The sequence below is a fragment of the Myxine glutinosa genome, chromosome 8, assembly GCF_964187855.1.
Source record: "Myxine glutinosa chromosome 8, kmMyxGlut1.1, whole genome shotgun sequence".
In the NCBI taxonomy this organism is placed as follows: Eukaryota; Metazoa; Chordata; class Myxini; order Myxiniformes; family Myxinidae; genus Myxine; species Myxine glutinosa.
Window position 1 is genome coordinate 43,480,206 of NC_136268.1, and position 20,362 is coordinate 43,500,567.

The 20,362-nt window shown below is 49.4% G+C and overlaps 1 protein-coding gene across 2 annotated transcripts in view; it reads right to left on the reverse strand.

Annotated features, from left to right (window-relative positions):
• Positions 1 to 11,731, reverse strand: part of LOC137432434 (uncharacterized) — a 53,882-nt gene extending 42,151 nt beyond the window's left edge. The window contains exons 1-7 of one of the 2 annotated variants that reach the window (XM_068124371.2): positions 10,794 to 11,731; positions 10,179 to 10,234; positions 6,934 to 7,111; positions 5,410 to 5,505; positions 2,970 to 3,080; positions 2,704 to 2,796; positions 1,046 to 1,165 (exon numbers count right to left, since the gene is read on the reverse strand). In XM_068124371.2, coding sequence (XP_067980472.2) covers positions 1,046 to 1,165; positions 2,704 to 2,796; positions 2,970 to 3,080; positions 5,410 to 5,505; positions 6,934 to 7,111; positions 10,179 to 10,234; positions 10,794 to 10,856 — 717 coding nt within the window. In that variant the 5' untranslated portion in view covers positions 10,857 to 11,731. The remainder of the gene's footprint in view (positions 1 to 1,045; positions 1,166 to 2,703; positions 2,797 to 2,969; positions 3,081 to 5,409; positions 5,506 to 6,933; positions 7,112 to 10,178; positions 10,235 to 10,793) is intronic. The other variant, XM_068124370.2, reaches the window with a different exon arrangement.
• Between the last annotated feature and the right edge of the window lie 8,631 nt (positions 11,732 to 20,362).

Genomic DNA, 20,362 nt, shown 5'->3' on the forward strand with positions numbered 1-20,362 from the left:
GGTCATCGTGCATCAAATCAAAGACCGTACGGCACCCCCTAGTTTTCGGTCTCCACAATTTCTAAATACCCCGTGTGGCTACCCGAAAAATAAAAACATATGTGACTGCTACATTGTGTGACCGTGGAAATACTGCGGCCACCCTATAATTGCTAGTGGCCGTAGATTTTTTAGACCCTACGGCCGCTGAGCCAAATGTGACTGAAGCGTAACCAGTGTGGCAGCTACATTCAAATGTAAGGTGTGCACAGAGGGAGCTGTAGATAGAGGAAATGTTGAGTTGGATCTTGGAGACGGCGTGAAGCTGGAAGGTGTGAAAACATTTTGCTACCTCGGAGACATGCTGAATGGAGAAGGTGGATCAGACTCGGCAACGGTTGCTAGAGTGAGATGTGCATGGAAGAAGTTTCGGGAACTGAGTGGCGTGCTGATGATGAGGGGTGTGTCGTTGAAGCTGAAGGGAAAGGTGTATGCTGCATGTGTGAGAAGTGTTATGATTTATGGGAGCGAGACATGGGTAATGAATGTAGAGCAGCAACGAAGGTTGGAAAGGGTGGAAATGCGAATGGTTCGACGGATGTGCGGAGTATCGTTGAGAGAGAGGAAGACAAATGATGAATTGCGAAAGATGATGGGAATAGAGTCTGTGATTGATGCTGTGAAGAGGAACAGGTTGAGATGGTTTGGTCATGTGTTGAGGAAGGATGAAAGTGACTGGTTGAGAAGAGTGATGGAAATGAATGTAGAAGGAAGTAGAAGACGGGGAAGACCGAGAAAGACTTGGCTAAAGATGGTGGAAGAAGAAATGCGGGCAAGGGGGTTAACAAGGAGAGATGCAGAAAATAGGGCAAAATGGAGAAGATTGTCATGGGGACCGCAAGGCTAACCCCCGCTCCAGTAGGGAAAATGGCCTCTAAAATGCATGTTGTTGTTGTTGTATGTCAAACATCATTGACTTTGGGGAGGAGATCGGTGGGGGGGTTGGAGGAAGGGGAAACCAACTTGATTTGGAAAGACCACAACAAAGCAATAATCAGTAATTTACCTTGACCTCTTCCTGTGCCTGACCCAGCTGCTCCTTTAATTGTCGTACTTCCTTTTGAACCTGCACAGCATGCTCATGTCCGTCCATCGGCCCATCAGCTCCTTGAAAGGAACCAGGAACCTGATGAATGTGGGATGAGTTAATGGAAAACTCTCAATCCCCCAAACCATCCCCCACTTCTCAGGTTTGGTGCAATCACTTGATTCTTTTTTTCTTTTTTTTTGAGAAAACTAAATTATGGAAAAATCAAGAATTTTGCTTGCTGTGCAAGCAATAAGAGACAATAAGACTTCCTCTCTGGTCGTAGTCAACGTGTGGCCCTGAATGGATTTCTCTCATCTCCCCTTCCTGTTCAGGCTGGAGTTCCCCAAGGCAGTGTGCTGGGCCCTGTGCTTTTTCTGGTCTTTATCAATGATCTCTCCGACTCTCTGGAAAATCCTCTCTATCTCTTTGCTGATGACTCCACTCTCTGCCGCTCCATTCCTCTTCCCTCAGATCGGCAGTCTGCAGCCTCCTCACTCTCTGAAGACCTGGACAAAATCACAGACTGGTCAAACAAGTGGAACATGTCTTTCAATCCTGACAAATCTCACTCTCTTACTATGTCTCTCCGAAAAGATCGACTGGACAACCCTCCCATCTACTTTCTCAACAATCCTCTCCAAGAAATTCTGTCGCTCAAGCTTTTGGGTCTCACTATCTGCCATGATCTTTCTTGGGAAAACCACATTTCCAAGCTGGCCTCCAAAGCCAGTCGCCGACTGGGCATCCTCCGTCGTGCGAAGTCCTTCCTCGGCACACCTGAGCTCCTCACCACATACAAGGCTTTCATCCGCAGCTCAATGGAATACTGTTCTCCCCTATGGGCCGGTGCTCCTGCCTCACACCTGGCTCGGCTTCACGCTGTTGAATCCAAAGCTTTCAAAATCATTGGAATCTCCCGCGATGAAGCTATCTCTGAGGGGCTTTCACTCACTCACCGCAGGCAGGTAGGTGGTCTTTCTGTCTTCTACCGACTCCTCTCCGGCCTTGTTCCCCCAGCTCTCTCTGTGCTCTGTCCCCCAAATATTCCTACAGGTCGCACAAGATCTGCCAGCAACCCTCTGATGGTTAAACTGCCGAAATCTCGGCTCTCTGCTCACCTTCACTCTTTCATTCCTCTTTTCTCCCGCCTCTGGAACAAACTCCCACACTCCCTTCAATCCCACTCCTCCCTCCAGGTCTTTAAAACAGCTGTTCACCACCATCTCTTATCTTCCCCCATCCAAAACCTTGATCTTTTCTACCCCCACTAATTCACCCCAGATCCACCTTGTTTGAAATTCCAACTTCTTTCCTGGAAGTCCTGGCAGTGTCCATATGTTTATACCTCTCCCACCCCCCCCCCCCCTTCACATGCCTCCCCCCCAAAGCCCTCTCCCTCCCACAGATCTCTCGATGTCTCCATGTCTCTCGGTCCCTGCTCTCAAATGTTGTGTTTGTGTCCTTCCCCCTCTCTCCCCATCTTGTCTACCGCTCCCGATGTTATTTGTTTTATGTGTCTGTCTTTCTGTGTGATTAATGTTCGCTCTTTCACGAGCCTCGAACTTGTATACAAAAAAAAAAAAAAAAAAAAAAAAAAAAAAATCCAGAAAACTATACTGTATTTTATTACTTACAATGACAGCCTGGCAACGGCCTTCCAGTGACTTCCCCTGCCGCTGGTATGCGGCTTGTTGCTTCTCCCATGCTTTGGACTTGTTGCGGAACTCCTGCCAAACAGGAGGAAGCACACGGCGGCAGAACACACAACGATGTCACATAAATCCTGGTACACTCATCGTTATTAACAGAATGATCAACACCTCACCCAGCAGAAAATGCTTCCCCATTAATCTGTTCAATCTTTTCGTTTCACATCTAGTTTGAGAGTGAGACGGCCAACCTCCAAGTGGCTATCATTGGTCTCGCCCTGTCGTTGCCAGCGACTGGCTTCACGCATAATCCTCTGATGATATCTTTGCAACTTCTCATATCTGGCATTGAGCTTGGAGACCTGCTCACACCCACACAAGCATCAAATGTTGATCAGTCAGCTTATCTACAATATAAAACACAATGCCAGTTTGTGTTTGTACAGATATTTGTTCCCCTTCATAAGGGTAGGTTTTTAAGGCCAATCTTTTAACACAAATGTGTGTTTACTACGGTCTATTTTTGAGGATAAAACAAACTCGAAAAATATTTTCCATAAAGAGTAATTATGCTTCTTACATTGGAGTTGTAGACGGTAGCTTGCAAACCGAGCCTTAAGGGCGGTGTACAGAAGCGTTTTCTAAAATAACAAGAAATACAAGGCGCAGGGAGGTGAAATTCTCTATGCGTGACGTACAATGCGCGCAGAGTAAAACGAGTGTTCATTTACATCCTTACGAGGTCTCATAAATAAAGAATACAGGCCCACCTGACACCAGGCCAAGACTTCAGACTTTGGCACGCTCGACGCTCGTGAGGCTGCACCGTCGAATAAACTGTTACAAACCGTAATGTATGACGGGCTTTTTACTAGTTGTACCATATTGTATTGCACAGGATCAATCAATTCTGATCAATCGCTATCAGTTTGGCTCAACATCTATCGGGGCTGCCTCTTCGTGCAAGTCAGGGCCAAATCTTCCCCCATTCTTTCCTGCTGCTCAGATTCGGTGGGGCATGGTCAGAGTGCCGATCTGTCCCCATGGACCGGCCCTTTCTCTGTAGCCTCTCTTTCTCTAACTCTGTCACGGCTCTAACTTCGTGAAGGTGGGGGTACACCCTCCTGAATGTGGGGGATCTCTGGGTCGCTCCTGGGAGATCGACTGGCTGTCTCCGTGCCCAGCCTTGTTTGAGAGAACTGTCCGGGGCTATACAACAACAACAACAACAACAATCAAAGCAATAAATTAAGGACCTGCACCCCAAGTAAAAGGTCAAGATGATCTCTTCTTATTACGAGTATTTTGACAGAGTCTAACAGCCATCTACACTTGTTGTATAAATCAGACCCTCTTGATATTTGCGGAGATTTGCTTCACACATTATACTACATGGCACTCATAATGGAATCATCTCCTCCGCTATCCCTCCGGAGACCAATGTTATCTAAAGTAACGTGCTTGTATTTAATTCACAGAAACAAAAGTTTGGTGTCAAGTCTTTGCATGAATATTCTTGACATATCTGCCACATTGGATGGCCCTTTAAATAACTGACTTAATGAATCCTGTCCCTTGACGTCGAAGACGATATTCATCAGTTTTTTACTTGGTACTAAAATCTTCATCACTGAAGCAACAGATGGGCTGAAACTTTTTGCCGACTTAGATATAATGAGAAACAGATCTGTCATATTAACGTGACATTATTTACGTGCCAGAGATGACAGTTTGGTTCAATGTTCCATGACACACAAACAAACAGCACTTCTTCTCATGGCGATGAATCTTGGCATGTATGGTGGACATTCTACTTATTCTGGATGTATTTTTTTTTCATATTTATGGTGATGGCACAGCAGAGTTTTACCGATTTCGTTATGCAAGAATCAAGCATCCCTTGAGGCCTGCTTCAAGAGTCACCAACTGTTATTGGCTGGCAATTATTACCACCTGCTCTTGATGAGGCATCGTAGAGAACGTTCTACAGTAATAATAAACTCGAATTTACATCCAGTGGAGTTTTCGGCATCAGACCACCCTCCTAACATATTACTTTCATTGGCTGGCAGAATAGCCAAGAGATAGGTGCACTCTCTTCTGAGCGACCTAGCTTGGGTTCGAACATTGACTCAGCTGTAAACTGTCACCCTGGTATTCATCGGAGAGACGTTAAGCCGGAGGATCCGTCTGCTAGCACCGGTTCTTCATGGATTTTAAAGTTCCCATGGTGTTTTTCATGATGGGGAAGTGAGTTATCGCTGGCACCTTCTTCGTACTACACATTCCTGCCTAAACTGCAGGTAGGAAGTAGTCTGATCGTCCAGAACATTCCTCAATACCAGGTTACACTGCTTGCCATCTCAGAGTGTTGGTGCCAGCAGATTCTGCACCATAAACAAACCTACGCTCTCGACGATGAAGGACAACCATTAAAATTATTCTCATAATATCCTGCAACCCTCATGTATCAGCAACAACACCCCTCCACCCTAGATATTTGTCTAGACAAGGGAAAGGGCACATTTATATTTTGATATAAACGGAATGTTAATATAAATAAATTGTAATTCTCTCCATTCGTTTGTTCATCAACACATTTACCTTCAGACAAAAATAATAATAATGAACTTCAACTTCTTTTGTTTTATAAATATCTACATCGATAATGTGTTGCTTCACAGTCAGTACCTGTTCCTTGAATTCCTGCAACTCTGCATCGTATCGGCTGCTCATGTTGTGCTGCCTTTGTTCCGAATCCAACAGCTGCTGTCTCAGCATGACAACCTGCTCAGCATAGCAAATACCCACTGGGTGTTAGCAGTCGGTCTTATGGTTGTTTGCTTTTTTTCTTCCCCATAACTAGTTAGCAACCGTCAGTGGTACTACGCAAATTTTGATGCAAAATTATGCAAAATCTGTTATGCACCGTAGTTGTTCTGCTGGGATTAAAGACCAATTTGTCCCTTGCGATTTTGGTATTACATGCACATCAAATGCTGAGTGGTGCAATGTGATAATAAGGAGGGTTGATCAGCATGAAATGTGATTTATTACCATTGTGTCTGTTCTTTTTACCTGAAATATTCCACTTTGAAAAACTTTTCCATCATGTCACTCCAACTAGCGATACCTTGATGACAAAAGTCCCCCACAAAGTTGTGGTATTATTTTACGAGTTTTGACATTAATTTGGAGAAAACAAAAAGAAGCAGCACAGGATGCAATGCGTCAAAACAAGACGTATGAACCCTCCCCCTTCCAATCAACACTCGACCCACACAAAGCCAATGGAAATCTGACAACACACCCGGAGTGTATAACCAGCAGAGGCCTACAGTCCTGATGTCTTAGGCCCACCAGAAAACCATGAGGGCGGCCATATTTTTTTGGCTGGGTGCCATGGTGGGTGGACTCAAGTGAGAACATGTGGGTGGGGTCCGGCAGCTGTCCGACCAATTGGTGCACATTTCAACAATCGACGGCCAACAACAACAAGATCAACAACAGCAACCACACAACCACATAAAGCTCGTGGAGACCTGCGACTAAATTACTTTTAGATTAGCATTGATGGTTGGCTTTCCCGCATGCTAGAGCTTGGCTGGAGGATGTCAAAGAGCCAATGGCCATTCATATATCAATACCCTGCACAATATCTCAAAGCTTGTTGTTTCTGTTTCCTGCCCAGATAAATGCCTGCCCTACAATGGAGTGGTTACCTTTAAAAAGTACATTTTCAACTCCGAAAAAACTGCGACCATTTGCATGGTCGTAGATGTTTGGCATAAGGTCCAATAATAAACACTGTACAACAATTGATAACAGCACTCGCAAAAAATGTTGGATCATTGATGCATGTGCTCACAAGAAATGTAAGTTCAGCAAGAGATAAATAATGAATGTACGGGTGATTAAGTGGGGATACAAATGTGATGGCATTTGAAATGAGGCTCAAAATGGACTTCTACTCGACACCAGCCACATTCCAAGCAATGTCCAAGACCATGAGATGCTCACAAAGTGCACACCCTCAACAAACCTCAAAATTCTCAGGGAGTCCTGGCATGACCCGGACGAGGAAAAGGGAGCACATATCTCTATTACTTTGACTTTGCAATTATCCTGCTCCCCGGGATAACCTTCCTGATGGGGACATAACACAACAGAGTGGAAATAAAACGCCCACATGAAAAACATCTTGCTTTCTCCCACCTCTTGGTGCCGTTGATCTAGTGTGGCAAGTGTCGAGACGAGTTCCTGTTCTCGCACGGCCAACCGCTCCTGAGCTTGCATCTCCATGCGCTCTCCCTCACACTGCATCTGTGCGAGCATTGCATCAACCTGGCGCATCAGCTCCCGCAGTTCTGCCTCGAATGCCCCATTTTCATCGCTGCAAATGCGTATCCAAGAACCACGCGCGGGTAGATCACGAACCATTGATCGCCTATGACTACTTGGATGTCATATCAAAAATATAAATGTAAATGTAAACATTGCTACCAGTTTAAGGGTTAATTGCTATAAACAATGATCTTCCATGCTTTTCATTTGCTTACATGGAGCAACAAGTCTTATTGGTGCAGTCTAAAATGCAAAGCAAATTCTGTTTTCCATTTTGTTTTTGTCTATACAGTGACGCAGACCAAAAAATTGGGGGTCTGTACCTCGTGCAACAGGTAAGCTTGCCTGATGCTTTAATCAGTCCTCCAAATTGTCTTCGACTTATCAGCTTAAATATGCTCAATACCGTGACATATCGGAAGGTTAGCACAATCAAACCTGATTATCACTAATTGGTTTGTAGACCATGTAAGGGGGAGGTTGAGGAAGGGCAGGATAGTTCAGTTGGTACTGTGTTTTCCTCCGAGCCAGAAAAATGATAATGGATTTGTTCTCCGTCGAGGTAGAAAAAAAAAAACTGCCATCCTTGTGCAGTGGGTGCTGCATATCAGAACACACGATCCTTTGGATGGGGATGCAAATCTGGCTGTCCTGCTTGCATTTAGGTTGTGAACGTATCAACATAAAAGCTTGTAACCTGGCTGTGTTCCCCGCCGAGAAATTGAATAGCACTGCAGGTACACACTGTATCCTATTACATTATATCAAGTTAATGAGTACATGGACAATAAGCAAATTGATAAATTAAGCTTAATGGATTCAGATATATCAACAGTAATGATTGGTAAAATGGCTTTTTCCTTTGTCTTTCGGAGAAGTTTCCTTGTAAACACAGATTCTCATTATAGATGTGTTTGCTGCCCACAGACAACAACAACAAAACAAGAACAAACACACTTCAAATAAATAATGGATACAACAGTACATTGCAGAGCAGAATTTAGGAACACATTATCATTAAAAAATTCACTTCACATTATGTTCATCAATGGACTGAATACATTCACATAAACAAGACACTGAACCCATGCGATTCTGCAGCCAGGTTCCCATCCATAAGGCATCCACCGGTCTGCTGCTGCAAACTGAAAAATGCATATTGCACTACGATTGTGCGCAATAATGCATATTACGCTACGATTACGTGCAATAATGCATATTACGCTACGATTGTGGTGCAATAATGCATATTACGCTACGATTGTGTGCAATAATGCATATTACGCTACGATTGCATGCAATAATGCATACTACGCTACAATCGTGTGCAATAATGCATACTACGCTAAAATTGTGTGCAATAATGCATACTATGCTATGATCGTGTGCAATAATGCATATTACGCTACAATTGTGTGCAATAATGCACATTACGCTGCGATTGTGTGCAATAATGCATACCACACTATGATTGTGTGCAACAATGCATATTACGCCACTACGATTGTGTGCAACAATGCATATTACGCCACGATTCCGTGCAATGATGCATATTACGCTACAATTGCGTGCAATAATGCATATTACGTTACGATTGCGTGCAATAATGCATATTACGCTACGATTGCGTGCAAAAATGCATATTACGCTACGATTGCGTGCAATAATGCATATTACGCTACGATCGTGTGCAATAATGCATATTACGCTACAATTATGTGCAATAATGCATATTATGCTATAATTACGTGCAGTAATGCATATTACGCTACGATTGCGTGCAATAATGCATATTACGCTACGATCATGTGCAATAATGCATATTACGTTACAATTGTGTGCAATAATGCATACTACGCTAAAATTGTGTGCAATAATGCATACTATGCTATGATCGTGTGCAATAATGCATATTACGCTACAATTGTGTGCAATAATGCATATTACGCTACAATTTTGTGCAATAATGCACATTACGCTGTGATCGTGTGCAATAATGCATACTACCCTGCGATTGTGTGCAATAATGCATATTACGCTACGATTGTGCGCAATAATGCATATTACGTGACGATTGTGTGCAATAATGCATATTACGCTACGATTGTGCGCAATAATGCATATTACGTGACGATTGTGTGCAATAATGCATATTACGCTATGATTGTGTGCAATAATGCATATTACGCTACGATTGTGTGCAATAATGCATATTACGCTACGATTGTGTGCAAAAATGCATATTACGCTACGATTGTGTGCAATAATGCACATTACGCTGCAATCATGTGCAATAATGCATACTACACTGCGATTGTGTGCAAAAATGCATATTACGCTAGGATTGTGTGAAATAATGCATATTATGCTACGAATGTGTGTAATGCCTATTATGCCACAATCCTGTTTAATAATAATTATGCATATTGTGCTCCGAATGCATAAAGCGGGCTTCAGCAATTGGTACACTTTGTCCGTCTGTCTCTGTCTACAAATGTCAGTTTCTGAATGAGGAACAATTTCATTGAAACTGAACGTTACATTTTGAACACGAATTGTAACATGAATCTCAAAACGAACTTGTAGTTTAGCAGTACTTTGCCTCTGAATTTGTCGTGATTGCGCATTCGTAGAGAGGACTGAGATTAAAAAAAAAATTCCTCTACCAAAGGAAAAAAAAAAACATACCAATGATTCTAAAAGACTGTTTCTACAGCGTGAAGCCTAGCGAGGTGTAAGGCAGGAGCACCAGCCCAGAGGGGAGACCAGTACTCCATACTTGGACAAAATATTACGGAATTTTCCATCATCTTGACCAATCAAATTTGCTGCTCACAGACTCCGCCCATTCCCTTGCTTCTCTGAAGACTGCATGGGGTAATGTTTTCTCTGAACTCTCTAGTTTTTACTGTACAAGTTGTTGAACCAATTTGGTCAGGAGAACATTGTCACCTCGTCTTTATGAAAGGTTACATTACATTCCTTGCAAATCCGAGCCTAACTAATGCAATGATTAATACCTGCATGTCATTGGATACTTGCAGACAAAGTCACCATCTGGTTTGACTTTATCCGATCCGACGGTTTAATAACGTGTAAGGAAGTGATGGACATACCCGGGTAAATTGTGAAAACTTTCCAGCAGTTTATCAATCTCCATCACTGCAAGATGCTGTACAAAACGCGCGCGCGCACACACACACACACACACACACACACACACACACACACACACACACACACACACACACACACACACACACACACACACACACACACACACACACACACACACACATTGGATGTTGGCAAGTTGTCACTTTCACAAAATGATAATCACACAAACTCACAGCATATAAAATGGCAGAATTAAAGAGCTTGAAGTTCCAATGGAATATTGCTTGAAAGGAGACTCCACATTCACTCCCATGTTTGTTTCACGATGTTACACATTCATTATGCAATTAGGAACAGAAAAATTTGACTCCTCTATCTCACCTTATATTCCTCTTCTCACCTACAAACATCTCTTACCCTCACCTTTTCTTTACTCACCTCCATCCAATACCTAAAATGACTAACACGGCCCTCTGCATATGTCCTTATACTCTTCATCACAGAAAAGATTTTGGAATGATCTTCACACTGGTCATAATAATAACAAAAGAGTAAAAGCAGATGATTACGTCAATAATATTAATATATTGTATTAAACAAAGTCTCCAATTCACCTGCATGTTGGGAGATCGAGTGAGTTGTACACTCTCCTTGCCAGGAGGACCTCCCTTGGTCATGCAGACAGTCACCCGCCAAAAGGATTCTCTGCTGTCCGGGTCACGGGGATCCTCTACGAGTCACGGGGATCCTTTCTTCTCTCGGTCAGTGAAGCTGTGGGTAGCTGTGGGTCGTCCTCTACTGGCCACTCTGAACCTCCAATGGCACAGGGTGTCCTCCACTGGCCACAGGGATCCTCTCCTATATCTCTCGGCCACAGGGATCCTCTATTGGTCACAGGGATCCTCTATTGGTCACAGGGTCACAGGGATCCTCTACTGGCCACTCTGAAAGTCCACTGGCACAGGGTGTCCTCCACTGGCCACAGGGATCCTCTCCTATCTCTCTCGGCCACAGGGATCCTCTATTGGTCACGGGGATCGTCTACTGACCATGAGGAACCTCCACTGGTCACGGGGAATCTCTCCTCTACCGGACGCACAGACCCTCACCCTCGTATGGGGACCCTCTTCTCTCCAACTACCTACTACTACTACTACTACTAGCCAAAGGGTTCTTCTCCTGCCGGGCCACGCAGACCCTCACCCTTCCAGTACCATGGGGATCATCACCTGCCCCGGCCACGACGACCCTCCTCTCCTTGCCACACAATTACAAACCCGTACCAGCCAAAAGGATCGTCTCCTCTCCCGACCACACACACCTTCTCCACAGGATCCTCAATCCATGAAATTAAATCGCTTTTTCTGGAGATGACGTTACACTTTCCGTTGCGAATTCACTAACGCAGAACAAAAAAAATGACAAACGGAAGAAGGAAACGCGGCCTGACGAAGGAAATGAATGAACATTCTTCTATAAAATCAACGTACAGTAATCGTTTATTGTTGACTGAATCGATCACACCGCCATGGCAGTTGCACAGTGCGTTCATGGGTTGATCGACGTGAAAGCTGCGTCACATGAAAACAGCGGCACACATATATCTTTGCGTGTTTTGTAAAACCTTGCGGAAATTCGTTTTAACAACTCTACTGCCGATTGAACCCAGGTGAGCAGGTCGTAGAGCGGAAACGATGCCCGGGAAAATTAATCTGATTTTCATAAAGCTTCTGCAGGTTTCATTCTTTTCCTTTCGTCTGAAATTTTAATTATTTATTCAAGTGCATACTTATTTCTTTTCAATTGAAACTTTTGTCATTTCGTGTTTTAATTTGTTCCGTGAAGAACCTATTGCAAGTTTGGTGGATAGTCTCCGGGTTACCTTTGACGTCGTGGTTTCTATGATAAATACAATACCGTTATAATATTAATAACTTATCACGACGGTTATTGTGAATAAAATAAACCCGATATCAACACAAGAATATACACTGTATTAACTATTATACAAATCAAACTTGCATTAACAAGGGACAATTTACCAAGTTTCTTGTAGAGTGCTCGCCAAGCGGCTTAAGCACTCAAGCAACCACCATTGGAAACCGTTGGTAAAGAACGGCTGGCTTGGCAAGCGCTAACAAGCTGCTTGGTGACTGAACACACACCTGGTATGAGTTGCATGCTCACCTGCAGTGTCATGGAACCACCGTAACAGTTGTAAAGCAGGAAAAGTCCAAATGAGGCACAGTGGTCAATCTAGAAAGTATAGAACGAAGAACTAGTCTTGCTGGTGAAGTGTCTGCCGACATGTGGAACGAGCATTAAATCAACCGGAAGTTGATTGAACCGCCATGCGCCATGCAAAGGCTTCCCGTCTGCTGTCATTAGTTGGTGGACGTTAAAGATCCTACGGTGTTCTTTGTGAAGAGTGGGCGAGCTATCGCCGGCACGCTGAACAAATTGCAAATTCTGGTGCTAACATACAAGGGGGCACTGCTTCAGCGCCACCTAGTCGATTATACAGCCCAGCAACGTTGTGCAGCATACTAAAGAAGAAGAAGATTCGTGTGTAGAGGAAGAAGAAGCCATTTGGAAGAAGTGGATAACCCATACCCTCGATAGATGCGAAAGAGAACTGCTTTAGATCCCTGCTTAGATCTACTTAACCCAAGCGATGTGTTAATTGGAAGATCATTTTCTGAGGCTGTGAAATAGCATTTCGTGGTAGCTTTCAGAAACACCTCCAAACATTACAAGTTCAAGCAGATGGGAACAGCAAGCTTGAGGTTCTTCCAAAAGATTGTGGTGAAGGAGCTGCGCTCCAACGCGAGTCGAAAGAATTGACGCGACCAAAGACGGAATTCGTCCGAGTTGCTTTATTGAAACAAAACATCTCAGGTATTCTCACAAACCCGTTTATCGGGCAGCAATATATATACACATTTATGCCGGGGCGTTTGCCCGGGAAAACCGAGACCGGGCATGCCCGGGTGTCAAGGGCGAGTCCTGGAAAGGCGAGTCTGGACATGCCCGGGCGTCCTGGACGCGGCCTGGCAAGTCGAGGCTGGGCGTGCCCGAGCGCTCTGGGCGAGCCCTGGAAAGGCGAGAGCGGGCATGCCCGGACGCTCTGTGCGAGCCCTGGAAAGGCGAGTCTGGACATGCCCGGGCGTCCTGGACGCGGCCTGGCAAGTCGAGGCTGGGCGTGCCCGGGCGCTCTGGGCGAGCCCTGGAAAGGCGAGAGCGGGCATGCCCGGGAAAGACGAGACCGGGCGTGCCCGGGAGGTTCGGGCGTGCCCGGGAACAGCGAGTCCGGGCATGCCCAGGAGAGGCGCGTCTGGGCCCGTCCGGACGAGCCCGGCATGGCGATCGCGCCCTGGCCACGTCCTGGCAGGTGCAAGGCAATTGTGTACATTCAGCGGGAACCGCTACACACGCCCTCCAGAATCGACCTGCACCGGCAGGGTCAATTTAAGGGGGGTCCGGATGACCCGGCCGAAGCGACCCCTGGAGGGTCGTGGGGGGGGCGGGGCATCCGATCGGGTGGTGGGTGGTCGAGCGGGGGGAACTGTGGATGGGGGGCGGCCTCGCCGCGGAGGAAGGGCCAACCGTGGTGGTCGGTCGACGTCCACGTGCGCCGGTTTGAGGCGGTCCACAGAGATCCGGTCCGACCGGCCGCCGACGTCGACGACGAAGGACTTGTCGCCCCGTCGCAGGACCCGGAAGGGCCCGTCGTACGGCGGCCGGAGTGGCCCCCGGTGCGCGTCATGACGCACAAAGACGTACTCCGCTGTGCGGAGCGCCGGGGGGACGTAGGACTGGGGGCCAACGTGGCGGGACGTTGGCACGGGGGCAAATCGTCCGGCGGCCTCCTGGAGGTCCGAGCGCTGGTGTGCGGCGGACCAGGGACTGGTAGCGTCGGGCACGAACTCGCCCGGGATGCGGAGCGGCTGGCCGTAGACGAGCTCGGTGGCGGACGCCCGGAGGTCCTCCTTGGGGGCCGTGTGGAGGCCCAAAAGGACCCACGGCAGCCGGTCGGTCCAACCGCCGTCCTGAATGCCGGCCATGAGTGCGGCCTTCATGGAGCGGTGAAACCGCTCGCACAACCCGTTGGCATGGGGGTGGTAGGCCGTGGTGCGGTGCAGTGTGACCCCCAACGAGCGGGCGACCGCGCCCCAAAGTTCGGACGTGAACTGTGGGCCGCGGTCGGACGAGTTGTCCGCCGGTGCGCCGAAGCGCGCGACCCAGGTGGTGATGAACGCCTGCGCCACGTCGGCGGTGGTGGTGGAGGTGAGGGGCACGGCCTCCGGCCACCTGGTGGTCCTGTCCACCATGGTGAGCAGGTGGGTGAACTCCCGCGATGGGGGCAGGGGACCCACCAGGTCCACGTGGACGTGGTCGAAACGCCGTGCAGGCACGGTGAAAGGTGCTAGCGGGGCCTGGGTGTGGCGGTGGACCTTGGCCCGCTGGCAGGCCGTGCAGGCGTTGGCCCAGTCGCGGACGTTCCGTCGAAGGCCGTGCCAGACGAAACGCGCCGACACCAGCTTCTGAGAAGCTTTCCGGCCCGGGTGAGAAAGGCCGTGGATGGAGGCGAAGATGCGGCGCTGCCAGGAAACGGGCACGATGGGGCGAGCCTGTCCCTGGGAGACGTCGCAGAGCAGGACGGTGCCCGCGAAGGGGATGTCGGCCAGGCGGAGGCCCGTGTCCGTCGCCCGGAGGGCCTGCACCGAGGTGTCGGTGGTCTGGTCGGCCGCCATGAGCGCGAAGTCCATGCCGAGGTGGACCGCGTTCGCGCTGGCCAGAGAAAGACAGTCGGCCACGGCGTTGTCTTTGCCGGCGACGTGCCGGATGTCCGTGGTGAATTCCGACACGGCGGAGAGGTGGCGCTGCTGGCGGGCCGACCACGGCTCCGTGACTTTGGCCATTGCGTAGACCAACGGCTTGTGGTCGACGAAAGCCGTGAACGGGCGGCCCTCCAGGAGGTGTCGGAAATGGCGAACGGCCAGGAATAGACCGAGCAGCTCAGGGTCGAACGTGCTGTATTTTAACTCGTTCGGCCGGAGTTGCCGGCTGAAAAAAGCGAGTGGCTGCCAAACCCCGTCCACCCATTGTTCATGGACGGCGCCCACCGCGTAGTTGGAGGTGTCCATAGTGAGGGCGATGGGCGCGTTGAGCACCGGGTGAGCCAGCAGCGTTGCGTCGGCGAGGGCCCGTTTTGCGCTCGCGAAGGCCGCATCCATGGCCGCGGACCAAACGATGTCATGCTTGGCCGGCTTGCCCCGGAGGGCCTCGTAAAGGGGCCGCATGAGCTGAGCAGCGTGGGGCACGAATCGGTGATAAAAATTCACCATGCCGAGGAACTCTTGTAGGGCCTTGATGGAACGGGGACGCGGGAACGTGGTGATGGCCTCGACCTTGGTCGGCAGCGGCACGGCCCCGGTCTTGGTGATGCGGTGGCCCAAAAAGTAAACGGTCGTCGTGCCGAAGTGGCATTTGGCCGGGTTGACAATTAAGCCGTGCTCGATGAGGCGACCGAACAGTGTTCGGAGGTGGAGGAGGTGCTTGGCGCGGGACGTGCTGGCGACGAGGATGTCGTCCAGATAGACGAAAAGAAATGGCAGGTCGCGCAGCACGCCGTCCATTAAGCGCTGGAACGCCTGGGCCGCGTTCTTGAGGCCAAATGGCATCCTCAAAAATTCGAACAGGCCGAACGGCGTGATGACGGCCGTCTTCGGGACGTCGGCCGCCCGGACAGGTACCTGGTGGTATCCCCGTATCAGGTCAATTTTGGAAAATATGACCCGTCCCGCCAAACGGGCGGAAAAGTCCTGGATGTGCGGGATCGGGTACCTGTCGGGGGTGGTAGCATCGTTGAGGTGGCGGTAGTCGCCACACGGGCGCCTTCCGCCCCCCGGCTTTGGCACGATGTGCAGTGGTGAGGCCCACGTGCTATTGGAGCGCCGCACGATGCCGAGGTGCTCCAACGCGTCGAACTCGGCCTTTGCCACGGCGAGCTTGGCCGGGTCGAGGCGGCGGGCCCTGGCGTAGACCGGCGGGCCCGTAGTGGGTATGTGGTGCTCGATCCCATGCCGCACTGCGACGGCCAAAAACGTCGGCCGCGTGAGGGCCGGGAATTCCGCGAGCAGGCGAGCGAACTCGTTCGCCGTCGGGAGGGCGCACGCCAGTTCGGTCGGCGCGGAGCTGCTCATCGTGCACGCCAGGGAGCTGAAGGTCTCGGCGTTGACAAGGCGACGTCGTTTGACGTCGACCAGCAGACCGTGCGCGCAGAGGACGTCGGCGCCCAGCAAAGCCATGGGGACGCAGGCGGTCACAAAAGTCCACTGGAAGCGCTGGCTGCCGAAGCAGAGGGTGACGTCGCGCGGGCCGAAAGTGCGTATGTCCGAGCCATTAGCAGCGACCAAAGAGGGGCTGCAAACGGCGTCCCGCCTGTCCTGCTCGGAGGCGGGTATGACGCTCAGTTGGGCGCCGGTGTCACAAAGGAAACGCCGCCCGGACGCTTTGTCCCGAATAAAAAGCAAGTTGCCCGGGTGGCCGGCGCTCATGGCTGGGAATGAACGCCGGCCCGGCCGTTTCCCGACTTGCCGAAAGTGCACGGGGGACGGCACGTCCGAGCCTTGTGTCCGAACCTGGCGTGGTAATAACACCACGCCTGGTCAGGTGGAGGCCCCGGCCGTCGTGTCGGAAGCGGTCGGCGTGGCGTGGCGGCCGCCAGTTGCACCAGCAGTTCGGCCTCCAACCGCGCAGGGCGCTCGGGCATCGTGGGCATCGCCTCGGACGGCGGCAGGCTCCAGGTAGCCGCGCCGATGTGTTGGCCCGCCGAGGAGATCTTGTCGGCTTCCCTGGCGATGGCGCGGGGATCGGTGATCGACGTGCTAGCCAGGGCGAGGCGTACCGGGTGAGGCAGCTGGCGAAGGAACAGCTCGCGGAACCGAAAATCCGGAGAGTGCTCACCGAGCAACGAGAGCATATAGTCCATGCGCTCGGACGGGCGCGTGTCGCCGAGCTCGGGCAGGTCGAGCAGGCGCCGTGCGCGTGCCGCCGGTGAGAGGGCGAAAGCGTCGAGGAGGAGCGTCTTCAGCGCGTCATACTTGTCAGCAGCCGGCGGGTGCTCGAGGAGGCTCAGGGCGCGGGCCGCGGTGGCGGAACCGAGCGCTACCACGACGTGGTGGAAGCGGGTGTCGTCCGCGGTGATGCCTCGCAGGGTGAACTGGGAGTCCGCCTGGGCGAACCAAACAGCCGCGTGAGCCTCCCAGAAGGTAGGCAGTTTAAGAGTCACTGCCGTGTCCATGTCGGTAGGTCACCAGTGAAGGACTGCGCTCCAACGCGAGTCGAAAGAATTGACGCGACCAAAGACGGAATTCGTCCGAGTTGCTTTATTGAAACAAAACAGCTCAGGTATTCTCACAAGCCCGTTTATCGGGCAGCAATATATATACACATTTATGCCGGGGCGTTTGCCCGGGAAAACCGAGACCGTGCATGCCCGGGTGTCAAGGGCGAGTCCTGGAAAGGCGAGTCTGGACATGCCCGGGCGGCCTGGCAAGTCGAGGCTGGGCGTGCCCGAGCGCTCTGGGCGAGCCCTGGAAAGGCGAGAGCGGGCATGCCCGGACGCTCTGTGCGAGCCCTGGAAAGGCGAGTCTGGACATGCCCGGGCGTCCTGGACGCGGCCTGGCAAGTCGAGGCTGGGCGTGCCCGGGCGCTCTGGGCGAGCCCTGGAAAGGCGAGAGCGGGCATGCCCGGGAAAGACGAGACCGGGCGTGCCCGGGAGGTTCGGGCGTGCCCGGGAACAGCGAGTCCGGGCATGCCCAGGAGAGGCGCGTCTGGGCCCGTCCGGACGAGCCCGGCATGGCGATCGCGCCCTGGCCGCGTCCTGGCAGGTGCAAGGCGATTGTGTACATTCAGCGGGAACCGCTACAGTGGCTTCCATTCCTTATGGAGGGGTTTCAGTACCCATGATTCAGTGTGCCGGTGCCATATTTGTTGCAAGCTAAACAAGCTAGAAAAGGTAAACGAGGCCAAATAATTAACGTATACACCTTCAATTGTAGTAAGTGAGAATAACGTGATAAACGTAATTAATTGCAGAGCATCTGATGCTATCGTTGCCAGAATGCCAGGGAAGTGAATACACTCAACATGGCGGTGCGCACTGCATTATGGGACAACTCTCAAAGCCCTCTATTGCTTACAATGGAAGATATATCTCTTTTTGGTGTTCTGCCCGAGGGAAGGCACAGTGCTTCTGAAGCAGCCACAAATGAAGGATTACACTTGGTGGTTGCCTTTGCCTTCCCATTGGTAATCAGGTAATCAGGCAGGGATTTAGAATTTTGCCAGTGTTAGCGATAACTCACCTATGGTACTTTTGCCGACGGAGAGCGTGGAATCTTTAACGTCCACCAACTAATGATAGCAGATGGCAGATGGTAGCAGAACATTCAACAAAATGTTTCTTTCAAATCCAGAGTCTTGAGGAGTTAGAGGTATGAATGACACAGGCCCATGTCTTAGAGGTGTGAGGTATGGAATGGAATTGTGAGATACTGAGTGAGCACCTGGCCTGGTGTCAAATTCCCAGAATGCAGCTGACATTGTAAACCAGGTTGGACATATCTGCCCAAAAGAAGTGCTGGGAATTTGAGGCACTAATCTTCTATTAGCTACCTGTGGAAATGTATGGGTGGATTGACCCGATGGTCTTTCCAGTGGGATGAAGTTTACCTGGATTAAAAGTCATGTTCCAGATGTTGGCCTAACTTGTGACTTTGAATCCCCTTAGATGTGATGGACACATCTGCTGCCATACTCTCGCTGGGTTGAGGAACCAATTGGTGCAAGGTGGAATAATCTAGGCAAAAAAGAAGCATTATTCCAGAGATTCTGAGGGAACGTTGACGTTAGCAGTAAAGTTTTTCTTTTTCTTCATTTTTTTCGGTTTATTCGACGATGGAGTGGTTTTCCAGGTTGTAAATAAAAATTGTTTGGATTTTGGCATAATCTTAATATAATTCACCAAATGTCCGTCCGTTCGTCGGAAGGTACCGCAAAAACAGCTCAACCGATCGCAACGATATTTTGGGTGGGTATTCCTGGGACCCCTGGGAGTAAAATAGGCTATATTGTTTTTCCAAGTTTTCCAAGTTTTCCAATTTTCCAATTTTTCAGTTTTTCCAAACACGATGGAATAATATTTACCGATATGAACAGTGATTTGGCTTTTGTTGAAATTCTACAAATACTGTTTATTCTACGTACCAGGAGAGAGAGGAGATAGACTCCTGACGAACTCTTCCTATATACATGTGCGGCTCCGAAGTGACACGGCAGCGTGTGCAAAGCGACTGAGAAACAGGTGTAGCGGCCGCCTCCGTGTTACAGATTCGGCGCGTATCCTTCACACACAAACATGCGACTGAGAAAGATGTGTAGCGGCCGCTTCCGTTTTGCAGAATTCAATCTTTTTTTCAAAATGGGCACCATGTACTGTTTAGATTTTGATGATTTGCGTGTGATATGATTCAACGGATGTTTATATGAATCGTTTAAAATAAAACATCCTTCAATTTCTGATATTTTTCGTTTTCATATGGGCTTCCCTATTGAAGCCCCGCCCATAGGGCGGATACCGTTGCTTGTATAAGTTATGGCAGTTTACCATGAGGAAATGTAATGTATTTCCCAGAATTTTTTTTCTTCAAACTATTGGGTTTGTCTACCGCCAATCCTGGGAATTTTTTTTTACATTTAATAACCGTTTTTCTCTGTCTGTTCCACAGTCTCGTGCCTAGTTGTTACCTCTACCACCGAAGGTGGACGGAGGTTATGTCTTGGCCCATGTCTGTTTGTTTGTCTGTGAGCAGGATATCTCAAACATTCATTGACGGATTCAGATGAAACTTTGTAGACATTATCAATATCCTTGTGTGATGGGTGTGACACAGGTTGTGTGATGAACACATATTAATTCAATTTTCGTGAAGATCCGAATCTGGATCCGGATCCAGGAAATTTTTAAATTTTTTCAATGATTCTATTGTGGCGGACACAAAAGCCCACTGGCGTGGTGACATCATTCCGCGCACCAAGCGGACGGTGGCCACGCCCGAGGGGTAGGCGTGGCCTCATGATATACACCGGGCGCGCAGCCCGGAGCGCGCGAGTGTTA